Genomic DNA, 26565 nt, shown 5'->3' on the forward strand with positions numbered 1-26565 from the left:
TGCAATAATTGATCTTTCAGAGACTTGCTGAGCAGGAGGCTGTCACTGTTGTAGTATAATTACTCTTTGTCTTTGATATTTAACCCTTTCCACCCTAACATCAGTATGTATATTCTCCATACTGATCTCCATACATTTCCTAAGGCAGCAACAAGGAGAATTTATCTAAGAATCAAGTGAGCTTCTTAACTTGGTGATCATTTCCTTTTATTCTAGTGACCTAACTTTTTGATTCAGGGGTGGTATTGTGAGGAGAAACTGGATGCTGGTCACTCTTAGGACTCAAAGATGTTAACTGAACACCTGAAACAGGCTCTGTGAGAATTATTTTTTATTTTGGTTTGCATGACTCAAGCCTGAAATTCTGATCAAAACATGATTTTTAAGACATGAGTATTTCAAAAATTAACATTTTCTTTAAAGTGAGTGTCAACAAAATCTGAGTTTCATTTCTTTTAAAGGTATATATGGCCTTTGCCTTTGCCTTTGCCCTCCCCCTGACATCCTTTTATGTCCATTTTAACCCAGTGATTCTCTGACTGCAGTGATTATGATGGTGACCATATTCTACCATGACCATCAGGTGTGTTGTATTTGACATCCCACATCCAAGGAGATTCTGTTTTGACAAAACACAAAGATGACATGAAATACCAGACTTTCATAGATGAACCACTGATTTTAAGTACCTGACTCTATGCATGTGCCAAGAGATCACCTGGTTTTCAGGGGGAAAGGAGAGGAGATCTGTTGTCACCGACAGAGTATAAAGGCTTGATCATAAAAAAACTGACTGCCAATTAAGCCTTTAACACCCAGATCAAATTTGTAATTCTCCTTACTGTCAACCATACAGTTCTTATCATGTTAGTTCAGAGAATTTAGTATTGGATCAACTAATTATCCCCAAATTGATAAATTTCTTTATTCTCACCACTTGTCTGCTTGATATTGTATTAATACTGTAAGGAGAAATTCTGTTTTGGTCACTCATGGGAGTTAAAGGGTGGAGGGGGATCATAAGAATATTACAGAGCCTTGTTGGGATCAGGTAAATTTTATTGTGACACAGGAAAAATCCTCTGACCCCCCTGCCCCCCTGACCCCCCCCTGCCCCTAAGTCTGCCAAGGATAAATAATGACCAGTCCCACAACCATAAATATTCACAATGAGAAAATTGCTACAAATTATTCACACTCAAAAAATAACAAGGAAGAACTTTTACTTTCAAACAAATTTGGAAATTCATGATGCATACTGAAAAGAGGATACCTTAATACTAAAGTGCCTGAACAAAAGCAAGGAATCTTACCATCTTTGGTGTATGGCAAAGGTGGGACATCAAATGAAAGCTGTACACTGTAACTTGACCATTTTTCATTACTTTCCTGTTTTCCTTTCACATGAAAGTATTTGCTTTCAGGATCCTGTTGATAAAATGACAGTTCACTATTGAGTCGTAGATGGAATCTGGATCAAAAAGGGTACAGTCACAGGAAAGAATTTTCTTTCTCCTGTCCAACTGAAATGCCAGGGATATAACTAAACAAAATACCTGGTCTTTGGGTAGAAACAAAACTCCAATCTCATATGAGTGAATCAAAAGTTGTTGACCATTTTTTTCCAAAGTCCCCCGGGCTGCTTTAGACAAATTTGCACTGAAAATAATTAAATGTAAATGAGGAAGAGAAAAAATGCAAAAACTTTGCATAGATGTTAAGACAACATCAACCATTTTTTAAGATTCCAACAACCTTTCATTTTCAAAACATTGTTTTTTCAAAATAATTGGCTTAACATTTTGATTTGGCCAATCAGATATAGCCCAAAGACAGACAGGGGAAATCCAAAGTTTCTGCTCATTCTAGCCAAATTAGAAAGACTACAAACACCATATGGGTATACCCAGGGGGATTCCAAAGGAAAGCAGACAATATTCAGACTCTTTTAATTTAGTCATGCCCAAGACAACAGTGACAAACCTGAAAAGATTCTGACTGTTATACTGAAATAATTTTTTGAATAAACTTTAAATAGCCCCAAACATAATGAAGCGTGGAAGTTCCAACTTCTAAAATTTCTAGAGCAGCATAACTAAATAAAGATAAATTGCAGAGAGGACTCAGTTTTTATCACCTTGTCACAAGAAACCAGCTCATCTGGCTCCAATCTGGGGATAGCCCGGCATATGTTTTAAAATGAGGAGAGACACGACTTTTACCACAGGAATGAGACTTCCACAAAAAAGGCAAAAATCCATCATATTTTTCAAGAATGTGAGAAGAGCTATGCTAACAAAATAGAGTTAACTACTTGGGTAAAGCTGAAATTTCTTGGATGTAACTTTTAAATAGATCTAAGGCTTTTAATTAAGCCTACACCCCAGTATGGTCCAATTCAAAAAGAAAAAAATTGAGAAGAATTGCCATTTTGTGAAGCTTATTGAGACAAATGATGAATGTGCTTGACTCCAAATTGAAAGGATCAGGAACATTCCCTGCCAGGGTTCCCTGACAAGACAAGTTCATATCCCTACACAGCAGTGAATGCTGATGCCATCCACCAGATAAAAGACTCCATAAGTTCTGCTGATTTCTGTCAAATTCAGGAAGGATGTGGGTGGTGGAGGGTTAGCTATACTAATAATGATAATAACAAATCCAATGTGTTCCAACTGAAGTTGAAGGAATTGAACCCAGGCCATCAGTTTACAAGTCCAGCTCTCTAACCACTTAGCCACGCTGCCTCAACAGATGCACTCAATTTAAGTTATATTATATACCTGGGTAACCTTCCAAACTGTGCCAGACATTATCCACTGTTGGAAAAACCTGCGAATAAAACAAGATGATTCAAGATGAAAAAATTTCCATCATATACTGATCCAGAACAAAAAGTTGTAAATCAGTGTTCAGTTTCCAACCATAATGGAGATTGAGAAACATACTAACCAGATGCAGAGGGGGACTGGACATCATGTTGCCAGAACATGTGGACAAGCTTTGTAACCATTCAGAACACAGCCAATGGTCCTTGTTGTTCCCAAGGGAACCTATGCTGGAAAACTGACCAACCACAGGTCACTTGGAGCTGATGTCATCAAAGCTAGGTCCATGCTGGTAAAGAACCTAAGTTTCAAAGAAGACAATTATCTTATTTTCAAGGTGTTACTCTAGATGAATTAAAAATTTGTTCAATTTGATTGGGTGAAACTTTAATGCTCTTTTAGACAGGCACCTAACTTTGCTAGAGGGTGATGCATATTAACAATTCAAACATATTCCAAATTTTAGACTTCTTAATTTACACCAATAATTCATGATCACCTTACGAAGTTTAAGATGGTCCCATTTGGTTTTATTGACTCCAGTGTGTCTTCCAAGAACAGAGGCTATTAGGTGAACCCTAAAATTAATCAAAAGTCTTCCTTATGTTAATACCAACAGAGCACTTTTCAATTGAATGTCTCAACCACAACTAAAGAAATCAAAACAACAAATTATGTCAGAAGAAAATATCATAAGGAGGCAACGACAACTCAATAACTTCCTGATGGAATGGAAGAACAAATGATCAAATAAGGAAAAAATATTTAATGAACAATATACCTTGCAGATGACATATCATGTTCCTAAATATATTTCTTCCATTCATCTAGTGCACTACCCCCATATGCTGCCAAATATTCCTGTAACAGGTTTTTTAGACAAATTAAGATGAAGCTTTGGTGTAGGACATCACATCATTGGGGATGCAATGAATTTAAAGAACCTCAAGGTACTTTCCTTGTACAGTGCATCTCTTCAGTAGAGGGTTGCAAAGAGATTAAACTAAAAATTAACATGTGACTGTACACGTGAATTTTACTGAAGGCAAGGTAAGGGAAGACTTCATGTTACTCCTTTCAAATTTGTTTAGAGTAAATGTGAAACAGGATCAGGATTGTGTTTTCTGGTCCAGTCCATGGCAATGAGATTTGCTGTGCTGATCACAACTCTTAATCCTTTAACTCCCAAGATCTCATTAACAATTCTCCTTACTGTCTGCCATATAGTTCTTGTGATATTAGTTTTGAGAATTTGGTGTTGGATCAACTAATAATCTGCTAATTAATGTTTTTCTTATTTCTGATTACTTGTCTGCTTGATATTGTATTGATATTGTAAGGAGAAATTCTGTGTTGGTCACCCACGAGAGTTAAAGGGTTAAGCCCTCTTTGTACAACAGTAGCATCATTTTGTTGAAAAAAAAATCATAACTAAACTTTTCAAAAGCCTGAGAAAACAAATCCATTGTGATTGTAAGGAGAGAAGCTCTTAATTCATCATTAAGAATAAAGATCACTCACTAATAACAGTCATTGTTATTTTAACAACGATTTTCTTCATTTTATGAATTAAAGTACAGCATGTTATCATCTTTTTGTTGTATCTCAGAACTGTTTTAGATACTCAAGTTTTGTAGCTACTGGTAAATTGGTTTCTCATAATTTGCAATTCTGTTTGTGCATAGTAATAACAACATCTTCATTCTTGAATGTATCATCAGAAGACCAACCTATGATGTGTTGATGTGTTCCAAATGCTTTTTCAGTCTGGCCTGTCAAAAAAAGACAAACCATTATTATTTTATCAAAACTATACTTCACCATTGAGTAATTTGACTGATTTTTTTTAAATTAAGTGACTGACTGACTGACTGATAAAAAGAAAACTGATAATCTTTGATATGATTAGAAGGAGGATTTATCTGCAGATTTATAAGCTAGATAAAGAAGTGTCACAGTCTAAATGCCTCAGTGCTGTCCTTTGGATTATTTCCCTTGAGTGGGGACCCCACCTCCACTTATGTCCAGAAATGTATGCAGTGACAAAAATGGCAAATTTGATGAAATGTCATCAAATCAAGTGAATGTTCATGGTTTTGACAATTTTGACAAATTTGCACCATTTTGGTTACTGTATGCACTTCTGGACATGTCTTGATACTAGTGACTGCACAAACATCAAACTTACAGGAGACAGTTTAACATTTGGATATGGAAGAAGTTGAGCCTTCACCTCTCTCTGATTTCCATGCACAATTAATGAAGGTTTGGATCTGCAAACACATTTCAATTAATTTGTTGACAAATTTCTTTTTATGAATTTTTTGCAACCCCAAAATACACATAAAACTCCAAATTATTTCATGCTAGGTCATCAACTGTTAATAAGGAATGACTATTGTTAATAAAATTGCATACTAAGCTGGTAATAACAACCCTTTGAACTACAGTGTTCATACACAAGAACATATACATCAAAACACCAAAGCCCTTCCCCCTCAAAAATTACCTCTGTGGACCTCTATAGTATTCCCATATGAACTTTCATAACCAAGTAGAGTTTAAGGTGGCAGACAAATTTTCATTCTACATGAACCAGCCAAAGAGCTTTAGATAATATTTAGTTCTATATCAATTAATCACTCGAAAAAAAAAATTGATTTTTAGCAATTTGACAGTTCAATGTAAAAATACATTTGATCTTGACCTTTTATCAGTAGGATACTGCTCCATCAACCAGGGAATATCAAAATTGTGGTTCAACTGGAAAAATTAATGTGCATAATAATATTTTTTTCATTCTTGTCAATTGCCAGCTTGATATTGTACTAATATTGTAAAGAGAAATTATGTCTTGATCACTTACATGAATTTATATCTGGCTTATTATCTTAGTTGATAGTATCAACCAACTAGTACTTCTCAGAAGCAGCTGTTCCAATCATGTCACAGCGTCATTTTTCAGGCTTCTTTTTCTTCTATTTCTTTGATTGTAGTTTATAAATGAGATCACTTATTTACTTACATGTATTGTCATTTGCAAGTCAAAATGTGATTTTGACTCGTAGATACATGATAGTATAGAAACGAGTTGTTTTGGGCACTTTGGGATATGCAAATTGGTGTGTACTCCTTGTAATTAGTTGACAATTAGTCAGCTCCAAACTCTAAATCTATCCTTCCAAAGAAGTCCAAAGTCCTAGTGCCGTGATTGCACTAATCATTGTGATGTTTATTGTCTTAACACAGCTGTTTTGAAATTTACTAAATTGAAATGGACTTCGAATGTTTCAGATTAGTGCTATGATCAACTCAAGGACCAAATTTGAAGGGCCTTTGAATCATCCATGCACTAAACATAATGAGGAGCAGCAAGAATCACAAAGAGTTTGTGAGTGACAAAGCAAACTGTTAACATGGAAATTCCCACAGAAACATGTACCCATGACTTTAAAAAATGTCATTTACAGCATTATTAAAAAAAAGGGGGAAAATGTATATAACAAAATAAATTAAGATATAGAAATGTCTCCCACCAAAAATTGAATACAGACACTTTGTCTGCAGAGACTTATAAGTATATCCATATCACCACTATGTCACTAACTAAAAATATTCAGGAAAAATAAGCTACTTATACCATAATCTGCATTTGGCACTTGAGAAGTAATCACATTGTCAGCAAAGTTTATCAAATCATTAGCTTATACAGCTGTTTCGACATTAACTAAATTGAAATGGACTTCAAATGTTTCAGATTAGTGCTATGATCAACTTGAAGACTGAATTTAAGGGTCTTTGAAATGTGAAGGTGTTACCATAACGAGGAGCATTGTAAAAGTGTGAGCAACATTTTTTTTTTCAAGCCAGCTGCTTTGATCAAATTTTCTTTCCCTATATTTGGATGGAAAGGCTACTTACTTTGCACAAGAATTTCGTTAAAGGAACTGCTATAACATATAAAACCCTACACCCTAGTTGTTGTAATCGATTTTACAATGTTTGAATACGGTATAGACAGAACAACAGAATAGTTGACTGTTCCAAACTTTAATCTTCTACGATGACGATCCGAACGATTACAGTCACTACACAATACGATTTTTCTTTTCGATCTGACACCAGACTGCTATAACAAGTGTAGAAGGTCTCGAATGACAACTTAATGTATAACTAAGCGCGAGTAACGCAACATGTAACAAAATATCTCTTTAACACTAGTAGTATAAACAAACAAACAATAATCAAAGGGTGCCTGTGGAATCAGAATGCATGATGAAAGATTGCTATTATGGACACCAAAATTAATGATAGTCCCAGAGGTCTTTGATGTAAAAAAATAGTTCATTGTGTTCTGTTATCTCCTGTCACATCATACTGTAGGATTTACTGTCCCCCATCTGACCATGAGCAAAAATACAGGCATTGTAACCCTCAAACGCTGCCTGTATCACATCAGTACCCAAATCTTCAAACATCTGAAGGAATAACAGAGTACAAAGTAAATTTCAAGCTTTTTTAAGATTTTAGTTACACTTTAAATTTCAAACTTCCAAAACTTGCCAGTTTACAAAGACCCAAATCATCATAGAAACAGCACTTAAAAATAACAAGTTGATTGCTCCTCAATACTTACACTGGAAAGTTTATGAGTATATTGGTGCACATTTTTTCTATGTCAGCCATAATTTACCTGGCTTGTTTCCACAGATTTGAAGTGTGGACCATTAATAACTTAATTCTAACAAATATTGTATTTAAACAAATGTATTGTCCAAAAGTGTGAGGAAATATACTCTCAAGCTAAAACCACAAAATTCAATTCTATTGCTATGTAGAGCACAAAGATATACTCAATCGCACGATAAACTCTCTTGATCTCGTTTTTCTTTTTACTTAATCATGTCTATGAACTGTGCCACATAATCTAATTAATGCTGGTCATTTGAAAGAAGATTTCAACCAAGTTCAGTTGTACTAGTGTGACTATCTTTTTCATTTCATTTATGCTTAACCCCCCAAAACATTTATAATCAAATTTTACATTGACATTGTGTATTCCAGATCACCGTATTTGTTTCTGTTGTTTAGCACACTATAGAGGGGGACAGGGGGGTCAGAGTCTCCTGCTTCCTGTACCACATTCTCCACCTCCTATTCTTTTTGTGCCCCTTTGTCTCATGACTCACACCCTTCATTGTGTTGTTCCCGTCTTCAGGTTAATCAAGAGGATCAGAAACTCAGGTTTAACTTTCAAATTGTGCCAAAACTTAACATTCTTGTTCATTTTCTGGCCTTTGTTTTGGCAGGGGGATCATTGGGTTCCGATGAAAGTTATTACAAGTTTCACTAAGTTTCACTTTCTTTGCTGGAGATTTTTGACAGCTACAGCTTACCAGACACTGAAGTATAAGTGTACATGTGTCATGTGTCATGCTATCTCATGACCGATGATATAATCGAATTGAAGGGATTTCCAAACTCACCAGCTACAAATTTGCGTTTTCTTGCCTCCAAAATTTTCTTTTAAGCATCGGTGGATGTTAAATGGAAATTTCAAAACTTTGCTAGATATTTTGACTGAATAATACCCAGTAATAAACAACGAACTATTGCCGTCTTTATTTCTGCTCTCACTTCCCACCATCATATAGATACCGCTTCCCACCCCCTATTCTCGCACTTTCCGCCCTCTCCCGCCCCCTTTTTCTCCCGGGCTCCCACCCCCCTGTCCCCCTCCACCTCACTTTAATATGCAAAACAAGGAGGACTATTAAATTGAAATCAAAGTCTTTATTCCTAAAAATTTAGTCGCAGTTTTCAACAAGTATTGTCAACAGCGACAGACTTATTTCCCAACAGATACATTTAACGGATATTTAAACCCCAGACATCGATAACCGAGAATTTTTAACCAGCGTTCTATTAGAACGGCCGAATCAAATGCTTTATTTCGGCTTACCTTTTATTGAGAGGCCCCACTCTTACTGCTGCCTTGACCGAAGCCATGTTCATTGTATTATCTCCTTTCCCTTTAGTCATTTCAAATATCTTGATCGTTATAAATCAAAGCTTGCAAAATACTGTAGACAATTTATTCCGAATCATAACTATTGTTACACAGTCTCCATCAGTCTTGATTTCTACACACGCGAGCCTGCGCACACTCCACTGACCACTTTGATGTCATTCGATCCTAGATTACCTGACTGTTCTCTTTGATCGAACCTATCGTGAATGAGCCGCGAATGAGCCGCGAATGACCACGAACATTGATATGTTGTAGTTTTTTCATGTTATTTCTTTTGTTATTTTTTTCCCGTTGATCACATACCTGTGTAGATTTCGGTGACGCTGATAAATTTAGCTGCATTCTAAAAGCTAACGTAGTAACTGGCTCACAAATAACCGATGGTTATATTTCAAACAAAAAAACAAAAAAAAAATTAACTGACAGCATTTTAACCTTGTATCGTTGACAAAAGTTTTGGAATAAAAAGAGCCATTCAAAATCAGAAACAAAAGTGAAATTTTCCACGTCGTGACTGATCATCATGTAAGTTCTCTTTACAATTTTGATACACCGTTATTTAGACTACCAATGAGATTTTAAGTTTTAGAGGTAAGAAACTATGTCGGGTGCGAAAATAGCTAGTTGAAATATGTCTTGTTTATCACTGCCATAAAATTTTGATGAAACGTTAGATTCCGATAAACTTCTCTTCGAGGACAACACCAGTTTAATCATACCTACTGATCAAAATAATACAGGGGTTTTAACAAGTATTTCGAAAAAGTTTAATAGATGATTGAAAAAAAATCAGTGCTCATACACCCGAAATAAGTAGATCATTCAACGTTTTTCAGGCATTTCTGACGTTATTTCTCATTTTCGACTTAACCAAACCAGTAAATCGCGTTAGAAAATGAAACTTGTCTCCCATCAAAGTCTTTAAATAACATCTCTGGTATTCAAAGACGTTTTATGCCTCGTCACGATTATTTGCAAACAAACATCTACTTGATATCGAGATTTGACTTCATCGGCTGATCTTGGCTTTGGCGTATAGTTTTTGGCTCAAGGTTAGCTGGCAATAATTCTTTTTCAATGTTTTACTTGTCATCAACAGTTTTTTACAAAATTATACTTTCTACACAAATTATGGAATGTGTGAATGAAATCGGGTGGTGGCTTCGTTCGTGGAACATATCAACATTTTGAGAAATCATTGTTCTTATACTAATAATTTTTTGTTTTCCAATTTATCTGTTTTCAGGTTATTCTATCACACAGCCCAAAAACTTGAAGGTATCATCTTCGTAGAAAAAGCGTCTCCTCAAAGTAAGTACTGATAATTAATCGTGTCACACTCATCGACACGTCGATTATTGTAAGTTGCTGACGGAAACGACCATCCACGTAAGAGAGGAATCGGTTGGAATTGCCCTTTTTAGAGGCATCGAAGACGACACCTGTTTAGTCATTCCTACTGATCAAAATAATGCAGGGGTTTTAACAAGTATTTCGAATGAAATCGGGTGGTAACGACTTCGGTTGTGCAACATGTCAACATTTTGAGAAATCATTGTTTCTATACTAATCATTTTTGTTTTCCAATTTATCTGTTTCCAGGTTATTCTATCACACAGCCCATACACTTTAAGGCATCATCTTTGTCGAACAAGCGTCTCCTGAAAGTAAGTACTAATAATTAATCGTGCCACACGACACGTCAATTACTCTTGTTGATGGTAACCACCATCCATGTAAGAAAGGAATCGGTTGTTATTGCCCTTTTTAGAGGCATTTTCAATTTTTAGTCTCAAAAACTATATGAATAAAATCATACTCCTCTGTGGATGATATTTGAAGAATTGATCACCGCGCTAAAGTAGATTGTGAGTCAAAAAAAATTGAAACCTGTATGGAAACCAACTTGTAAATAGCGCCTAACGTAATCTAGCAGGCACGCGTTCAAAGCCAGTCGGAGCGTGAATTTTTCAAGTTTCATGACCAGTTTTACAATGATAGAAAATATCACCTTTAGCAACTATCATTCGTGAGATTGAGGGCGCTCGCTGTTGTCATCAAACGTTACATCTCGAGAAGGAAAATTTCAGTTTCTCAGAATCATATGGCAAACGATCGAAGACCATGTGAAAACAAATGTAAACCGCTGTTTTTTTAACTCGTCGTGAGTAACCTTTATGTCATCGGCTTTGATAAAAAAATACACCTTTAGACTGATAATTTTCTTCCTTGCTCACACCTGACAGATTCAGTCACCGTGAGAACTTTTGTGCGAATTTGTTAAATGCGTCTAAAGAACTTATTTCAACTTTTTGATAGACACGTTTCCTATTAAACAAAGGATAGTGATAGCCCCACTATCAACCTTGACATTTTATTCATTCTCCAGCTATCTTGTGAACAATTAGACACTGATGTGAGTGGTTTAACTTAAAAGTAACAAGAGAAATCCACTATGTGATGACAGATATAGAATGAGCGAAACGTTCAAATAATGCACGAGACGTTGTCAAGAACTTTGAGTTAATTCTACACCCAAAGATTGTTCATGTTTGTCAATAAATCACGAACTAGAGACTGTAAACCAATATGACACTCAAAGTTAGAGTTTTGTGTTGACAAAACAAAGATCTCGAGGGAGCTATGGAAGCGGTGACAGTTAAAAGCAAAAATATGAGTAATTGCTGAATGGACAAACAATAATTTCCCAAGAAATAAGACCTCATGACTCGATGAACTGGCAGTAAAAGACCAAATGAGACGGATCTGATTCAGTGGATCAGTCGCTCAGGGATCAGTAGTTTGGTGGACTTTATGTGGCTGGTGGTTGGTCAAAAGTTTTCTTCACAGCTGTGCTTGAGCTCGTCATGCAAGTAAGAAAATATGGTGTTGCGTGACGAACCCAGACGAGAGCTCTGAAGAAGACAAGCCGGATATATTTTCGATCAGGAGAATATTACACAAGAATAAAACGATCACAAAAGACAACGTTACATAGTTTCATGGGGAATTTTTAATGGTGTCCCTCTGTGCACGATCATGACTTCCTGTGGTCAGAGGCGAACATTTCCACTGTAGCTACAGAAAAAACACCTGGCTTTTTTGCTGCAAAAGAATACAAATTTAGCACAAAAAAAGTCAGCTCATATTTTCCAGTGTTTAGACCGTAAGTTGGTGTGTATATTCTTGTTGTACAGGAACCGTAAAGGAGCCGTACGTCCGATGAGATGTAAACTCCCAGCAATCATGGCGGAGGGTTCAAGCAAAGCTTTGGATGACATCACACCACCTGTTGAAGAAAAAGAAGAAGAAGAAGAAGAAGAAATAGTAACTCTTGATGTTGATGACGACACTTTGACAGGTGAGCTTAGTGCGGCTTTCTTTTCAAGACGAGTCTTCGTAATCATGTTTCCTGTGTTATAACCTGGGTACGTTTTGCTTGATTTGTTTTCTTTAGCTTTTTTTCCTTCTCTTTGAAGTTATTTCGGGTAAGATTTCTTTCTGTGATGCGAGCACTTTGCAATGAAAACAGTCTGAAGTGACGAGATTTGTTCTTTGGCAATATATTCTACAGGAGGTCTACCACCTCATGTACCAGAGCCTTTTTGAAAGACAGTTTGTGAAGATAAAGAAGATAAACTTATTTTATCCCGGCCCTTTTGTTTTCAAATACCTTGGCCACAAGCGGTAGTAGTTTTCGATTTAATGCATGTTGCTTAAATTGTTTTGTTTCAGCGATAATTGAAGTTTACAAGAATGAAGGTAACAAGGTTTGCCTAAAAGGAGATTTTCTCAACGCCTCTCACTTTTACACGGAAGGAATTAAAGTGAAATGCGGAAACAAAGAATTGAAGGCCAAACTGTACAACAACAGGGCGACAGTACATTTTAAACTAGGTGAGAATTATGAAGGCTTTAATCTTTTTACCGTACTTCGTTTCTCCACTTAACAGTTGGCCTCACTGAGTCCGTGAGGAAGTTCATGTTCGCAGATACATGTCTGTGTTTAGAATCTGTTCACGGCATCTTTATTCCTTCTGTGTGTGACATATTCTTGTAATACTCCCATGGAACTTGAGTCAGATTTCGTTGTCCTCATCACCGCTGATATTTATAATCTTTTCTCTGCTTAACATTTCTATTATTTTTTCGCTTTTTCTTGCTGACTCAGATACCCAGATCGACTTCATGATACTCAAAGCAACATAATTTCCACTCGAATAAACTGATCATTTGAGTTTTGGAAACGAATTTTTGGAAGAGTATAGCACATGTTTGTGTGTGTGGACCTGAAAGGAAAGAGCGCGACCCGTGTTGCAAAATACTACTTTACACTGTATTTGTTATTTGATATAGTAGCACTTATGGGCATAAATCAAGAGAATAGTTGATATTGTCTTACCCAGATATAATTCCTTCTGTGTGTGACATATTCTGTCAGAGTCAGCCATTTAACACGATTACCGACCTACGCCCTTTTTTCTTCTTTATGTTCAGGTTTTTATAATTGTAGTAAAACCTGTAATTAGCGGTCACCCACAGGGAATGGCGGATGAACGCTTAACACAGCCTCCAAAGAATGGGGGGTAATGAAAAAGCGATAAAAAATACCATTTTATGCCATAATCTAACATTTAATGTACAAAAACTCACTCAAAAATACTACCAACATTGATTTCGGGAGATATACAGATTTAACTTTACTTGAAAGATTATTCTTAGTTTTATTTGAGTAGTTCCGCTTTAAATGACCGCTCAATGCAGGTGGAAGACAATAGAAACAGGCCGTTAGGACTAACTCAAAAGTGACCGTGACTGCTTAATAGAGGTGAAAATTACAGTGACCAAGAGCAAAAAAATACAGGACTTTGACAACCGACCGCTAACACAGGGTGACTGCCTACGGTGCCGCTCAATATAGGTTCGACTGGACGTTCTGCTATCAGATTACACTCCTCTTATAGGCAACTACCAGGAGTCACTGAGAGATGCAACAGCCGCCTATCGATTACAACCAACATACCTGAAGGCAATTATTAGAGGTATTTTTTTTTCCTTCTTTTAAGCCGAAAACTACCCCACACCCCACGGATTGAACTGTGCTTTACTGAGTGGGGTCTCTCACGACCAGTGAAAGTGGTATAAGGCGTTGTTTTTTTGCAGATAATTTTCCTTTGTACCTCGAAATTTCGATTTTAGGGCTAGAAATTGAAGTTACAAGATTTTAAAACTAAGACTGCTAAGATCTCATTACCAGTCCCCTTCCCAAAGTCGAGAATACCACGCCCATAAGCACCCTTCTGGTATGATTGACATCTCACTAATACTCATCTTTCAAAGCAAAGCGCATAGGATAAATTTCCGTCTTTTACAGACAATTTAGGGAATCATCGTAACGTTTACTTAAATTTTTGCAAACGTCGTACAACTCTTTTCACAATTGGATAAGTTTCCAAAAACCAACCAAGAGAAAAATTACAAAAATTTATTTTTTATCTTAGCAAAGGAAAATCAATTTAAACAAACGTCGTTCACATAGATCCGATCTGATAATGCTAGCTGAGTTATTTTGAATAGGAGCAAGTGCCTGTCTCGAGCTGAATAAGCATGGAGAAGCGCTCAGATGGTGTGTTCAAGGATTAGCAGTATCCTTTTGTCAAATCTAAAATACAAAGAACTTGATCTCTCTTAGTATGCCAAGTATCTAGATTAAAATATTCAGTGTTCAAAATTATGGCACATACACACCATGTGGAAGCCAATCGGAACATTAAAAACATCTCGCTTTGTCAACAAGAGTTCAAATGAAAAATACTTTCAAGTTTACGGAATAAACTTTAATTTTTTTTGGTTTTCTTTTTTAACGATTACATAGAAAACAATAAATCTGAGAGTCTTATTTCCTGACCGGTAGCCGGAGCTTCCGCTCTTGAAAAGGACTGTCAGTAAGAATTCGCGGATCCCTAATACAGTCCTTATATAACAGCATAGTTATTTTTGTCATTATATTTGCATCTTTAACTGCGGATGTGTGAAGATTGAAGGAAACGATATCCTGCGGCAACTGAAATTCAGGTCTCTCTACGAACTTTTAAAGTCAGGCAATGTAAGTCTATGGTCTAGTAAATCTTTTCGCATTCTCCTTCTTAGCATCATGTTAAATGTAACATCAGTGCACTAGATGTTGGGGTGTTCGTGGTAATGACATTGAGGACAATGTCAGAGAGAAGAAATGTCTAAGAGAAAAAAAATCAGTCGTGCATTGCTGATGATTAATAATACTACAATCAAACCTGTATTAGGCGGGGAATGGCATGCTAAATACAGGTTCCAAAGAATGGGGGGTGATCAAGAGTTCTGTTTGTCGACTTAAACCTTTACAAAACGAGAATTTAATTGACACTGTTCCATTTAATACCATATTTTGAGAAGAAAAAAAAGATTTCGAGCTCAACAATAGCATATTAATAGTTAAACATAATATTTACAAATTCCGTTTTACTTGAAACATAATTGGCAACCCCAAGTCCTTTCAGATGACATAATAGGGGCCAAGAAAAGAAAAATTATCATAGAAGATACATTGTAGTTCACGATTAAAAAATGCGGGGCTTTCCACTCACAAAACATTTCTCTAACCGCGGATATCGCAAATCTTTCTCAAAGTAAAAAAATTATGAAGTAACAACAACAAGAAATTTGTTCAATTTTCGATTATCAAGACCGAAAAAAAGCAGCGTTCGCTCGGAGCAAGAAATTAAAAGCGAAATTCTTTTTTTGAAATTTTGGACTAAAATATAATTTTGAAAAGATTGATAGAACTCGATTTTCTCCGACTGTAATAATACAGCATTTTAAGAAAACGTAATTCTTTCCACTGAGATAGCCTTTCGTCTCTCTTAGTAAACCAAGGCACAGAGGCACCTTTCATTCTTGAATTTAAAGCAGCGGTACAAGTATTAAAATTAAGTGACACAAATAAACGAACATTACGACCGAAACAATTACGCAATTTTTAATGCTTTTATCTTTACATTTTTTAAACCTAAGACAAAGAAAGAAATCGAAATTATGAAGCAAGACCTACACAATGCAAAAGAACTGGGAGACAGCGAAAACGAGAGAATTGCCTACAACCTTCTTGGCGTGGCTTATTACGAGCTGGGTGATTTCAATCAAGCCATAGAGTACCACAAACAACATCTTAGTGTTGCTAAAGAACTGGGAGACAGGGCAGGCGAGGGAAGTGCCTACAACAATCTTGGCTCGGCTTATTACAAGCTGGGTGATTTCAATCAAGCCACAGAGTACCAAAAACAACATCTTAGTATTGCTAAAGAACTGGGAGACAGGGTAGGCGAGGGAAGTGCCTACAACAATCTTGGCTCGGCTTATTACAAGCTGGGTGATTTCAATCAAGCCATAGAGTACAGCAAACAACATCTTAGTATTGCTGAACAACTAGGAGACAGGGAAGGAATCGCCTACAACAATCTTGGTTCGGCTTATCACAGCCTGGGTGATTTCAATCAAGCCATAGAGTACCACAAACAACATCTTAGTATTGTTAAACAACTGGGAGACAGGGCAGGCGAGGGAAGCGCCTACAGCAATCTTGGCTCGGTTTATTACGAGCTCGGTGATTTCAATAAAGCCATAGAGTACCACAAACAACATCTTAGTATTGCTGAACAACTACGAGACAGGGAAGGCGAGGAAGTTGCCTACAACAATCTTGGCTCGGCTTATCACGGGCTGGGTGATTTTAATCAAGCCATTAAGTACGCCAAGCAATGTCTAAGTATTGCTGGAAAACCGTTAATAAGGTTGGGAGCCTCAATTCTTCTTGGTCATAGTTGGTTTTTAATGGGTAAATTGTTTCAAGCCATGCAGTTTTTCCAGGATTACCTTGATATCGCTAAACACGTAGGGGACAGGAAGAGGGAGGCTCTAGCCTATGCCCTTATTGGAGTTGTTAATGCTCGACGGGATGATTTTAACGAGGCAACCGAGTATCTTGAGAAAGCGCTTAGCATGGCCAAAGAACTGAGAGACCAGAAAATCGAGGCAGTGGTCTATACCGGTTTTGCGCAAATTCTTGTTGAACAGGGTGACTTTGAACGAGCCATCGAGTGCACCAAGAAATGTCTTACCATGGTTCAGCCATCGGGGCAGAAAACAATCGAGGGAACTTATTTAGCCAATCTGGGTCATACTTATGAAAGCTCTGGAGACTTGCATCAAGCGGTTGATTATTATCAACGCAGTAATAAAATTTTCAATGACTTGAGAGTTCTGCAAGCTGACGACGCGTCGAAAATAATCTTCCGCAATGCGCGCCAAGACAATTCTCAGTTACTCTGCAGAACTTTGCTCAAGCTGTCAAAATTCGACGAGGCATTGTGTGCTGCGGACCAAGGACGAGCCGAGGCCTTGTTGGATCTCATCAAACGACGATATGGATCCCAACTGGCAGTCTCTGGATCAGTCGAGGGTAAAACAGGGATCTCCGAAATGGTCACTGATATCTCTGGTCCAACGCTTTTTGTTGCACTATCAGGGAACTCAGTTAACCTCTGGGTAATCGGGAAAGACAGAAACATACAGTTTACACAGAAAGAAGTGAAATATCCCCTTGGAGATGCGACCGACTATTTGAATTGCTTAAGGAAGAAGACTTACAAGGAAATTCGAGGAAGATTCAGGGTAATCTGCGAAAACCGCACATTAGACGGGTCTAGTACCGAACAAGAATTGCCACCCGCCGAGGAAAGAGGCGAAGAAACAGGAAACCCATTACAGTCTAACGAGAATCCTCTGCGTCTCTTTCATGAGTGCATCATAAGTCCTATTTCAGATTTGATCGAAGATGGCGAGTTGGTTGTCGTTCCTGATGGTCCACTGTGCCTGGCCCCTTTTGCTGCATTTTTGGATTCCGAATCAAAGTACCTCAGTGAGTCCATGAGGATACGCATTCTTCCGTCATTGATGTGTATGAAACTGATCAACGCTTCTCCCAAAGAATATCACAACAAGAGTGGGGCGTTGCTCGTAGGAGATCCATGTCTAAAAGACTTTACCACCTTGCTCGGAGAGAATAAATATCCGCCCTTGCCCTGTGCCAAAAAGGAAGTGGAGATGATCGGAGCGATGCTTGGTATCCACCCACTCACAGGAAAAGAGGCAACCAAGGCTGAGGTGCTTAAGAGAATCGGTTCGGTTGCTTTGGTGCACATTGCTGCGCACGGAAAAATCGAGACTGGGGAAATTGCATTGGCTCCAAATCCAGAACGAAAATACGTCAGACCAGAAGAACAAGATTTCAGGCTAACAATTTCCGATGTGCAAGCAGCGAAGTTACGTGCAAAGCTTGTTGTGTTAAGTTGTTGTCACAGTGCCCAAGGCGAGGTGTCAAGTGAGGGTGTGGTCGGCATTGCACGGGCTTTCCTTGGTGCTGGTGCTCGTTCGGTTCTGGTCGCACTCTGGTCCATTGATGACGAGGCTACCATGGAGTTTATGAGAAGCTTTTACCAACATCTGAAGGATGGAAACAGCGCCAGCGTGTCACTCAACCGGGCGATGAAATGTCTGCGAGAATCAGAAGACTTTAATGCCCCGCGGTTCTGGGCTCCGTTTGTACTCATTGGTGATGACGTCACAATCGATTTTAAAGAAATCAACAATGAATCGTGAGTAGAAATTTATAAATAGGACTTCAATAATTCCACCTTCATGTGAAATACTTCTACTAAACTGAGCAAGAAGGTCGACTATAACCCTTTCAAAGAATGGTGGTCACGAGACATTTTGGCTCTAATAAGTTGGTGTAGAAGACACCGTTGACGTAAAACATTACAGTACACACATAAAAGAACGAAAAAAAACGAAACGATGAAAGCAACAGATTAATGAGGCGGTGTTTTATTGGCGACGTCGTCCTCTCTACTCTACTGAGAAGGAGCACGCATTTAAAAGTAAATTAAATTTCGTTAATCGAGTTATCAGATGTGCTCTGCTCGTGCATTCTCAGCGTAAAAGAAAAAAAGCTTAAAGACAAACGAGGGAGCTAGCATTAACTTCACACTTGGTTCCAAGTGATTATTTCAGCTCAATGACAGTAATCTCCTTTTAATTTCAGATCACAAGAAGAACAAGTATCACTGGCGGAAGTTAAGGATCAAGAAAAACTGGAACAGGCGCCATAAAATGAATCTTTAACGTCCAAGCCACCGATGAAAACCAGTGGAGTAAGTTCTCGCAACGAGGACATTGTGAGAAGGCTTAATAATCTGTGAACTTTACTTGTGGGTAACTTAACTGGGTCAATTCCTTTAAGTCTAATTGAATTGAAAATAGGATCGCTTAATGAATTGAAACGAAGCCCTGATTTTTCCAGTTGCAAATTCAGTCTTCAGCTTCTAGTGCTTCGCTTTTGTTTAAGCAGAGAACAAGGCATATTTTTAATAAGAAAATTTCTATGAGTTTTGATCAATATAATTTGTGATACTTTTTAATTTTTCTAATGGAAATAGACCCATATTACAAACTCGCGATCCGCGATTACCTCGGGCCGCACAAGATACCCGTGACCCGCGAAGATTGTGGTTCACTTCTTCGCGAGTTTCCTGAGTATGTCTCTACTTTAACCTTAAGTATTAAACAAATGTACATATTTAAAAGTTTAAATCGAAGAAAATTGCCGAGTAAGGCAAAAACAAAACTAGGTATCATCGATAATAAGCTGAAATGAAAGCAAGAGTTTCTGCAAGTTTGCAGACTTTTTTAAAAATTTTTAACCTTTTTCCTCGGATTCTTTCCCACGTGGGAAATTATGATGATTGTTTACACAGCAACATTTTTTATAACAAAGTTTTGCAAATACACATATTCTACAGTTATCAGTTTCCCCTTTGAAAAGATTTAGGTTATCTAGGCAAGGAGATGTGTAGTTTCAAGTGATTGCCATAAAAAAGCCAAATAAAGTTTTGGTCAAAATGAAACAGTCCGAGTCAATAGGAAATACTAGTATAATGGTAAACTTATTTGTTTTCTACTCATCTTAAGTCTGGCAGATTGAGATGAAGTACTTTTTTTATCACTTATATTTAAAAAGCATTATATATTAATAAATAGATAATAATAATGTTAAGTTATCCGCAAACTGCTAGCAGGAGTCACCAGATAACTCGATTTTACTTCTTTATTCTAGCATAAGACTCTACAAGAACTCAACGGAACTAACCACGTGACTCTCAATCAATGTCTTATTGTCAATTGTTCATGCTGTATCTAGCCTCTAGTGATCACGTGTAATTGTAACATAACACAACAAATAACAATCACATGATAAATTTGTCTGCAATAATTGATCTTTCAGAGACTTGCTGAGCAGGAGGCTGTCACTGTTGTAGTATAATTACTCTTTGTCTTTGATATTTAACCCTTTCCACCCTAACATCAGTATGTATATTCTCCATACTGATCTCCATACATTTCCTCAGGTAGCAACAAGGAGAATTTATCTAAGAATCAAGTGAGCTTCTTAACTTGGTGATCATTTCCTTTTATTCTAGTGACCTAACTTTTTGATTCAGGGGTGGTATTGTGGGGAGAAACTGGATGCTGGTCACTCTTAGGAGTCAAAGATGTTAACTGAACACCTGAAACAGGCTCTGTCAGGATTATTTTTATTTTGGTTTGCATGACTCAAGCCTGAAATTCTGATAAAAACATGATTTTTAAGACATGATTATTTCAAAAATTAACATTTTCTTTAAAGTGAGTGTCAACAAAATCTGAGTTTCATTTCTTTTAGAGGTATGGCCTTTGCCTTTGCCCTCCCCCTGACATCCTTTGTGTCCATTTTAACCCAGTGATTCCCTGACCGCAGCGATTATGATGGTGACCATATTCTACCATGACCATCAGGTGTGTTGTATTTGACATCCCACATCCAAGGAGATTCTGTTCACAGAAAACACAAAGATGACATGAAATACCAGACTTTCATAGATGAACCACTGATTTTAAGTACCTGAGTGCATGTGCCCAGGGGTGACCTAGTTTTCAGGGGGAAAGGAGAGGAGATCTGCCATCACCAACAGAGTATAAAGGCTTGACCATAAAAAAAACTGACTGCCAATTAACCCTTTAACATCCAGATCAAATTTGTAATTCTCCTTACTGTCAACCATACAGTTCTTATCATGTTAGTTCAGAGAATTTAGTATTGAATCAACTAATTATCCCCAAATTGATATATTTCTTTATTCTCACCACTCGTCTGCTTGATATTGTGTTGATTCTGTAAGAAGAAATTCTGTTTTGGTCACTCATGGGAGTTAAAGGGTGGAGGGGGATCAGGTAAATTTTATTGTGACACAAGAAAATCCTCTGAACCCCCCCCCCCCCCCCCCCATGACAGAACAATTGAAATTAATCTCCCCACACAGTGGTGGATACTGATAAAAAGCCACCTGCTAGATGAAAGACTCCATAATTAAAGTTTTGAAGATTTTCCTCAAATTCAGGGAGGGTATGGGTGGTGAAGGGTAAAATTGCAATGCCTCACTAGTGGATTTCATGCCATGTGAACTGGGATGAAGCTAAGGTTGATGAAAACCTATCTAATCTGAAAACAAACTAAGGGTGACTTACCAAAAGAAACTTGGAAGATAAGGCTGCTTCAAAGCTGTATGGTATTGAGCCACCAGCTACAGAGAAAGAAAACTATCAGAGATCACACATTTATACTTAGAAATGAAACTTAAACCACAGAGAGTATGCTGTGAAGTGTTTAGAAGAAGAAAATATATATGGAAAGAAATATATAACTCAAACACTGTGGACACTTTATGTGCTTCTACAAACTGCAGTAATTACTTTAAATTTACTCACATGTGCATCCCCAGATTTTTGGTGATTAAGATAATAATGATAATAAAAAAATAATAATAATTAAACTAACAATAATAATAATCATGATAATAATAAATCCAGTGTGTTCCAATTGAAGTTGAAGGGATTGATTCCAAGCCATCAGTTTACAAGTCCAGCACTCTAACCACTCAGCCACTTGATATCTGCCTCAACAGATGCATATAATTTAAGTTATATTATATACCTGGGTAACCTTCCAAACTGCACCGTACATTGTCCACTGTTGGAAAAACCTGCCAATAAAACATGACAAATCAAGAAGAAAAAAATTCCACAATATTCTGATCCAGAACAAAAACTTGCAAACTTGCAAATTAAATCAGTGTTCAGTTTCCAACCATAATGGAGATTGAGAAACATACTGACCAGATGCAGAAGGGGGACTGGACATCATGTTACCAGAACATGTGGATAAGCTTTGTAACCATTCAGAACACAGCCAACGGTCCTTGTCATTCCCAAGGGAACTGATGCTGGAAAACTGACCAATCACAGGCCACGTCATCAGAGCTAGGTCCATGCTGGTGAAGAACCTAAGTTTCAAAGAAGACAATTATCTTATTTTCAGGGTATTGCTAGATAATATAAAAATTTGTTCAATTCCATTGAGTGAAACTTTAATGCTCTTTTAGACAGGCACCTAACTTTGCTTAAGGGTGATATTTGCTAACAACTCAAAAATATTCCAAATTTTAGACTTCTTAGTTTATACCAATAATTCATGATCACCTTACAAAGTTTAAGGTGGCCCCATTTGGTTTTATTGACTTTAGTGTGTCTCCCAGGAACAGAGGCCATTAGGCGAACCCTAATATTAATTAAAAGTCTCCCCTATGTTAATACAAACAGAACACATTTTAATTGAAAGTCTCAATCATCACTAAAGAAATCAAAACAACAAATTATGTCAGAAGAAAATATCATAAGGAGGCAAGGACAACTCAATAACTTCCTGATAGAATGGTAAAGTGAGACTTGATGTTATTCCTTTCAAATTTGTTTAGAGTAAATGCAAAGCAGGATATGAATTAAGAACATATAACTTTCATGTACCCTTGTGTTTTCTGGTCCCAATCCATGGCAATGAGATTTGCTGTGCTGATCACAACTCTTAATCCTTTAACTCCCAAGATCTCATTAATAATTCTCCTTACTGTCTGCCATATAGTTCTTGTGATGTTAGTTTCAAGAATTTGGTGTTGGATCAACTAATAATCCCATCATTAATGTTTTTCTTTTTTCTCATCACTTGTCTGCTTGATATTGTATTGATATTGTCAGGAGAAATTCTGTGTTGGTCACCCATGAGAGTTAAAGGGTTAAGCCCTCTTTGTACAACAGTAACATCAATTTGTTGGAAAACAAATCATAACTAAACTTTTCAAAAGTCTGAGAAAACAAATCCATCGTGATTGTAAGGAGAGAAGCTCTTAATTCATCATTAAGAATAAAGATCACTCACTGATAACAGTCATTGTTATTTTAACAATGATTTTCTTCATTTTATGAAAGTGCAGCATGTTATCATCTTTTTGTTGTTTCTCAGAACTGTTTTAGATACTCAAGTTTTGTAGCTACTGGTAAATCGGTTTCTCGTAATTTGCAATTCTGTTTGTGCATAGTAATAACGACATCTTCATTCTTCAATGTACCATCACAAGACCAACCTATGATGTGTTGATGTGTTCCAAATGCTTCCAGTCTGGCCTGTCAAAAAAAGACAAACCATCATTATTTTATCAATACTATACTTCACCATTGAGTAATTTGACTGATTTTTTTTTCAATTAAGTGACTGACTGACTGACTAACTAATAAAAAGAAAAATGATTATAGTACTGATAATCTTTGATATGATTAGAAGGAGGATTTATCTGCAGATTTATCAGCTACATAAGGAAGCGTCACAATCTAAATGCCTCAGTGCTGTCCTTTGGATTATTTCCCTTGAGTGGGGACCTCACCTCCACTTATGTCCAGAAATGCATGCAGTGACAAAAATGGCAAATTTGATGAAATGTCATCAAATCAAGTGAATGTTCATGGTTTTGACAATTTTGACAAATTTGCACCATTCTGGTTACTGTATGCACTTCTGGACATATCTCGATACCAGTAACTGCACAAACATCAAACTTACAGGAGAGTAAGAGTTTAAGGTGGCAGATAAATTTTCATTCTACATGAACCAGCCAAATTAAGAGCTTTAGATAATATTTAGTTCTATATCAATTCATCACTTGAAAAAAAAAAATTTGATTTTTAGCAATTTGACAGTTCAATGTAAAAATACATTTAATCTTGACCTTTTATCAGTAGGATACTGCTCCATCAACCAGGGAATATCAAAATTGTGGTTCAACTGGAAAAATTAATGTGCATAATAATATTTTTTTCATTCTTGTCACTTGCCAGCTTGATATTGTACTAATATTGTAAAGAGAAATTATGTATTGATTACTTACATGAATTAATATCTGGCTTATTATCTTAGTTGATAGTATCAACCAACTAGTACTTCTCAGAAGCAGCTGTTCCAATCATGTCACAGCGTCATTTTTCAGGCTTCTTTTTCTTCTATTTCTTTGATTGTAGTTTACAAATGAGATCACTTATTTACTTACATGTATTGTCATTTGCAAGTCAAAATGTGATTTTTGACTCGTAGATCGTAGATAGTATAGAAACGAGTTGTTTTGGGCACTTTGGGATATGCAAATTGGTGTGTACTCCTCGTAATTAGTCGTAATTAGTCGGCTCCCAGCTCTAATCTATCCTTACAAAGAAGTCCAAAGTCCTGGTGCCATTGTGATTGCATTGATCATTGTGATGTTTATTGTCTTTACACAGCTGTTTTGACATTTACTAAATTGAAATGGACTCCAAATGTTTCAGATTAGTGCTATGATCAACTCGAGGACCAAATTTGAAGGGTCTTTTAATTGTCCATGCACTAAACATAATGAGGAGCAGCAAGAATCATGAAAAGTTTGTTGGTGACAGAGCAAGCTGTTAACATGGAAATTCCCACAGAAACATGTACCCATGACTTAAAAAAAAATGTTAATTTACAGCATTATAAAAAAAAAAGAGGAAAAATGTATATAACAAAATAAATTAATGCATAAAAATGTCTCCCACCAAAAATTGAACACAGACACCCTGTCTGCAGAGACTTAAGTTTATCCATATCACCACTACGTCACTAACTAAAAATATTCAGGAAAAGTAAGCTACTTATACCATAAGCTGCATTTGGCATTTGAGAAGTAATCACATTGTCAGCAAAGTTTATCAAATCATTAGCTTATACAGCTGTTTCAACATTTACTTAATAGAAATGGACTTTGAATGTTTCAGATTAGTGCTATGATCAACTTGAAGACTCAGTTTAAGGGGTCTTTGAAATGTGAAGGCATCAACATAACGAGGAGCACTGTAAAAGTTTGAGCAACATATTTAATTTTTTCAAGCCAGCTGCTTTGATCAAATTTTGTTTCCCTATTTTTGGATGGAAAGGCTACTTACTCTGCTCAAGAAATTCGTTAAAGGACCCGCTATATCATATAAAAACCTAGCAGAACAAAAATGTTATACATGACACTAAACAATAGTCAAAGGGCGCCTGTGAAATCAGAATGCATGATGAAAGATTGCTAATTATGGACACTAAAATTTATGATAGTACCAGGGGTCTTTGATTTCAAAATAAAAAATACTTAATTGTGTTTTGTTACCTCCTGTCCCATCATACTGTAGGAGTTACTGGCCCCCTTCTGACCACAAGCAAAAATACAGGCATTCAGCAACCCTCAAACACTGCCTTATCACATCAGTACCCAAATCTTCAAACATCTGAAGGAATAACAGGAGAGCACTAAGTAAATTTCAAGCTTTTTTAAGATTTTAGTGAATGAATCATTTATTATTTAACATTTCATCAAATTACTTTACACTTAAAGTTTCAAACTTCCAAAGCTTGCCAGTTTACAAAGACCCAAATTCTCATAACACCAGCACTTAAAAATAACAAGTTGATTCCTCCTCAATACTTACACTGGAAAGTTTATGTGTATATCTGTGCACATTTTTTCTATAATGGCCATAATTTACCTGGCTTGTTTCCATAGATTTGAAGTGTAGACCATGAATAACTATTCTAACAACTATTCTATTTAAACAAATGTATTATCCATTATTATTCAAAAGTGTGGGGAAATATACTCTCAAGCTAAAACCACACAATTCAATTCTATTGCTATGTAAAGTACAAAGATATACTCAATCTCACAATAAACTCTCTTGATCTCCTTTTTCTTTTTACCTAATCATGTCTATGAACTGTGTCACATAATCTAATTAATGCTGGTCATTTTAAAGAAGATTCTTTCCAAGTTCAGTTGTACCAATGTGACTATCTCTTTCATTGGATTTGTTTAACCCCACAAAACATTTATAATCAGATTTTACATTGTTATTGTGTATTTCAGCTCACCGTATTTGTTTCTGTTGTTGCGCTCTGATTGGCCATAAAACCATTTTACATGAGCGTATGTAAAAAAGGTTTTCGTTCCTCTTTAATTAGTTATTTTATAAAAGAAATGTAAAATGGTTTCCGTGTTTACATAGCCTGATGTAAACACTTGGGAGGTTGGGAGAACATTCGATAAGCTGGAAAACCACTCCGCTTCGCGTCGTGGTTTCCTACTCTTATCTCGTGTTCTCCCAACCTCCCGCGTGTTTATATCGGTCAGCATTAGATTCCAT

General features: G+C 36.7%; 4 protein-coding genes across 10 annotated transcripts in view; 2 read left to right on the forward strand and 2 right to left on the reverse strand.

Moving 5' to 3' along the window:
- The window catches only part of LOC149043226 (tyrosyl-DNA phosphodiesterase 1-like), a 48736-nt gene extending 45047 nt beyond the window's left edge, over positions 1–3689 (reverse strand). For all 4 annotated transcript variants that reach the window (XM_089212405.1, XM_089212406.1, XM_089212404.1 and 1 more), the window contains exons 1-3: positions 3610–3689; positions 2953–3129; positions 2784–2832 (exon numbers count right to left, since the gene is read on the reverse strand). In XM_089212405.1, coding sequence (XP_089068531.1) covers positions 2784–2832; positions 2953–2979 — 76 coding nt within the window. In that variant the 5' untranslated portion in view covers positions 2980–3129; positions 3610–3689. The remainder of the gene's footprint in view (positions 1–2783; positions 2833–2952; positions 3130–3609) is intronic.
- LOC149043230 (tyrosyl-DNA phosphodiesterase 1-like) lies at positions 314–26528 on the reverse strand. Of its 3 annotated transcripts, XM_089212411.1 has the most exons (7): positions 26294–26528; positions 25536–25653; positions 23466–23505; positions 22165–22331; positions 21983–22031; positions 21517–21572; positions 20531–20823 (listed from the first exon to the last, which is right to left on the reverse strand). In XM_089212411.1, the coding sequence occupies exons 4-6, from the start codon at positions 22316–22318 to the stop codon at positions 21545–21547; spliced, it is 231 nt and encodes a 76-aa protein (XP_089068537.1). In that variant the 5' UTR covers positions 22319–22331; positions 23466–23505; positions 25536–25653; positions 26294–26528; the 3' UTR covers positions 20531–20823; positions 21517–21544. The 3 variants fall into 3 exon arrangements, with proteins under 3 accessions (XP_089068536.1, XP_089068535.1, XP_089068537.1); XM_089212410.1 differs by lacking the exons at positions 20531–20823; positions 21517–21572; positions 21983–22031; ... (2 more) ...; positions 25536–25653; positions 26294–26528 and adding exons at positions 314–619; positions 1314–1428; positions 1557–1659; positions 2138–2628; XM_089212409.1 differs by lacking the exons at positions 20531–20823; positions 21517–21572; positions 21983–22031; ... (2 more) ...; positions 25536–25653; positions 26294–26528 and adding exons at positions 314–619; positions 1314–1428; positions 1557–2130.
- Positions 10101–14174, forward strand: LOC149043231 (hsp70/Hsp90 co-chaperone CNS1 homolog). Of its 2 annotated transcripts, XM_089212408.1 has the most exons (5): positions 10101–10170; positions 10462–10526; positions 12057–12220; positions 12595–12756; positions 13824–14174. In XM_089212408.1, exons 3-5 carry the CDS (start codon positions 12082–12084, stop codon positions 13922–13924), a joined length of 402 nt encoding a protein of 133 aa, XP_089068534.1. In that variant the 5' UTR covers positions 10101–10170; positions 10462–10526; positions 12057–12081; the 3' UTR covers positions 13925–14174. The 2 variants fall into 2 exon arrangements, with proteins under 2 accessions (XP_089068534.1, XP_089068533.1); XM_089212407.1 differs by lacking the exon at positions 10101–10170 and having other exon boundaries at positions 10270–10526.
- LOC149043232 (tetratricopeptide repeat protein 28-like) lies at positions 14381–20336 on the forward strand. Its single transcript, XM_089212397.1, has 4 exons — positions 14381–14504; positions 14897–14965; positions 15910–18548; positions 18998–20336. The coding sequence occupies exons 3-4, from the start codon at positions 15931–15933 to the stop codon at positions 19062–19064; spliced, it is 2685 nt and encodes an 894-aa protein (XP_089068523.1). The 5' UTR covers positions 14381–14504; positions 14897–14965; positions 15910–15930; the 3' UTR covers positions 19065–20336.
- Positions 26529–26565: the final 37 nt, after the last annotated feature.

Source organism: Pocillopora damicornis, chromosome 7, assembly GCF_964200805.1.
Source record: "Pocillopora damicornis chromosome 7, jaPocDami1.2, whole genome shotgun sequence".
NCBI lineage: Eukaryota > Metazoa > Cnidaria > Anthozoa > Scleractinia > Pocilloporidae > Pocillopora > Pocillopora damicornis.

Bases quoted from the DNA above. Each gene is read 5' to 3' on its own strand.
- LOC149043231 (XM_089212408.1), top strand. From the start codon at position 12,082: ATGAGATGTAAACTCCCAGCAATCATGGCGGAGGGTTCAAGCAAAGCT. The intron at 12,221-12,594 runs GTGAGCTTAGTG...GTTTTGTTTCAG, and splicing joins TGATGACGACACTTTGACAG to CGATAATTGAAGTTTACAAG. The intron at 12,757-13,823 runs GTGAGAATTATG...CTCCTCTTATAG, and splicing joins GACAGTACATTTTAAACTAG to GCAACTACCAGGAGTCACTG.
- LOC149043230 (XM_089212409.1), bottom strand. From the start codon at position 1,736: ATGGTTGATGTTGTCTTAACATCTATGCAAAGTTTTTGCATTTTTTCT. The intron at 1,429-1,556 runs GTATTTTGTTTA...TTTTATCAACAG, and splicing joins TGTTTCTACCCAAAGACCAG to GATCCTGAAAGCAAATACTT. The intron at 620-1,313 runs GTAAGATTCCTT...TTGTCAAAACAG, and splicing joins TTTGCCATACACCAAAGATG to AATCTCCTTGGATGTGGGAT.
- LOC149043232 (XM_089212397.1), top strand. From the start codon at position 15,931: ATGAAGCAAGACCTACACAATGCAAAAGAACTGGGAGACAGCGAAAAC. The intron at 18,549-18,997 runs GTGAGTAGAAAT...TTTTAATTTCAG, and splicing joins AAAGAAATCAACAATGAATC to ATCACAAGAAGAACAAGTAT.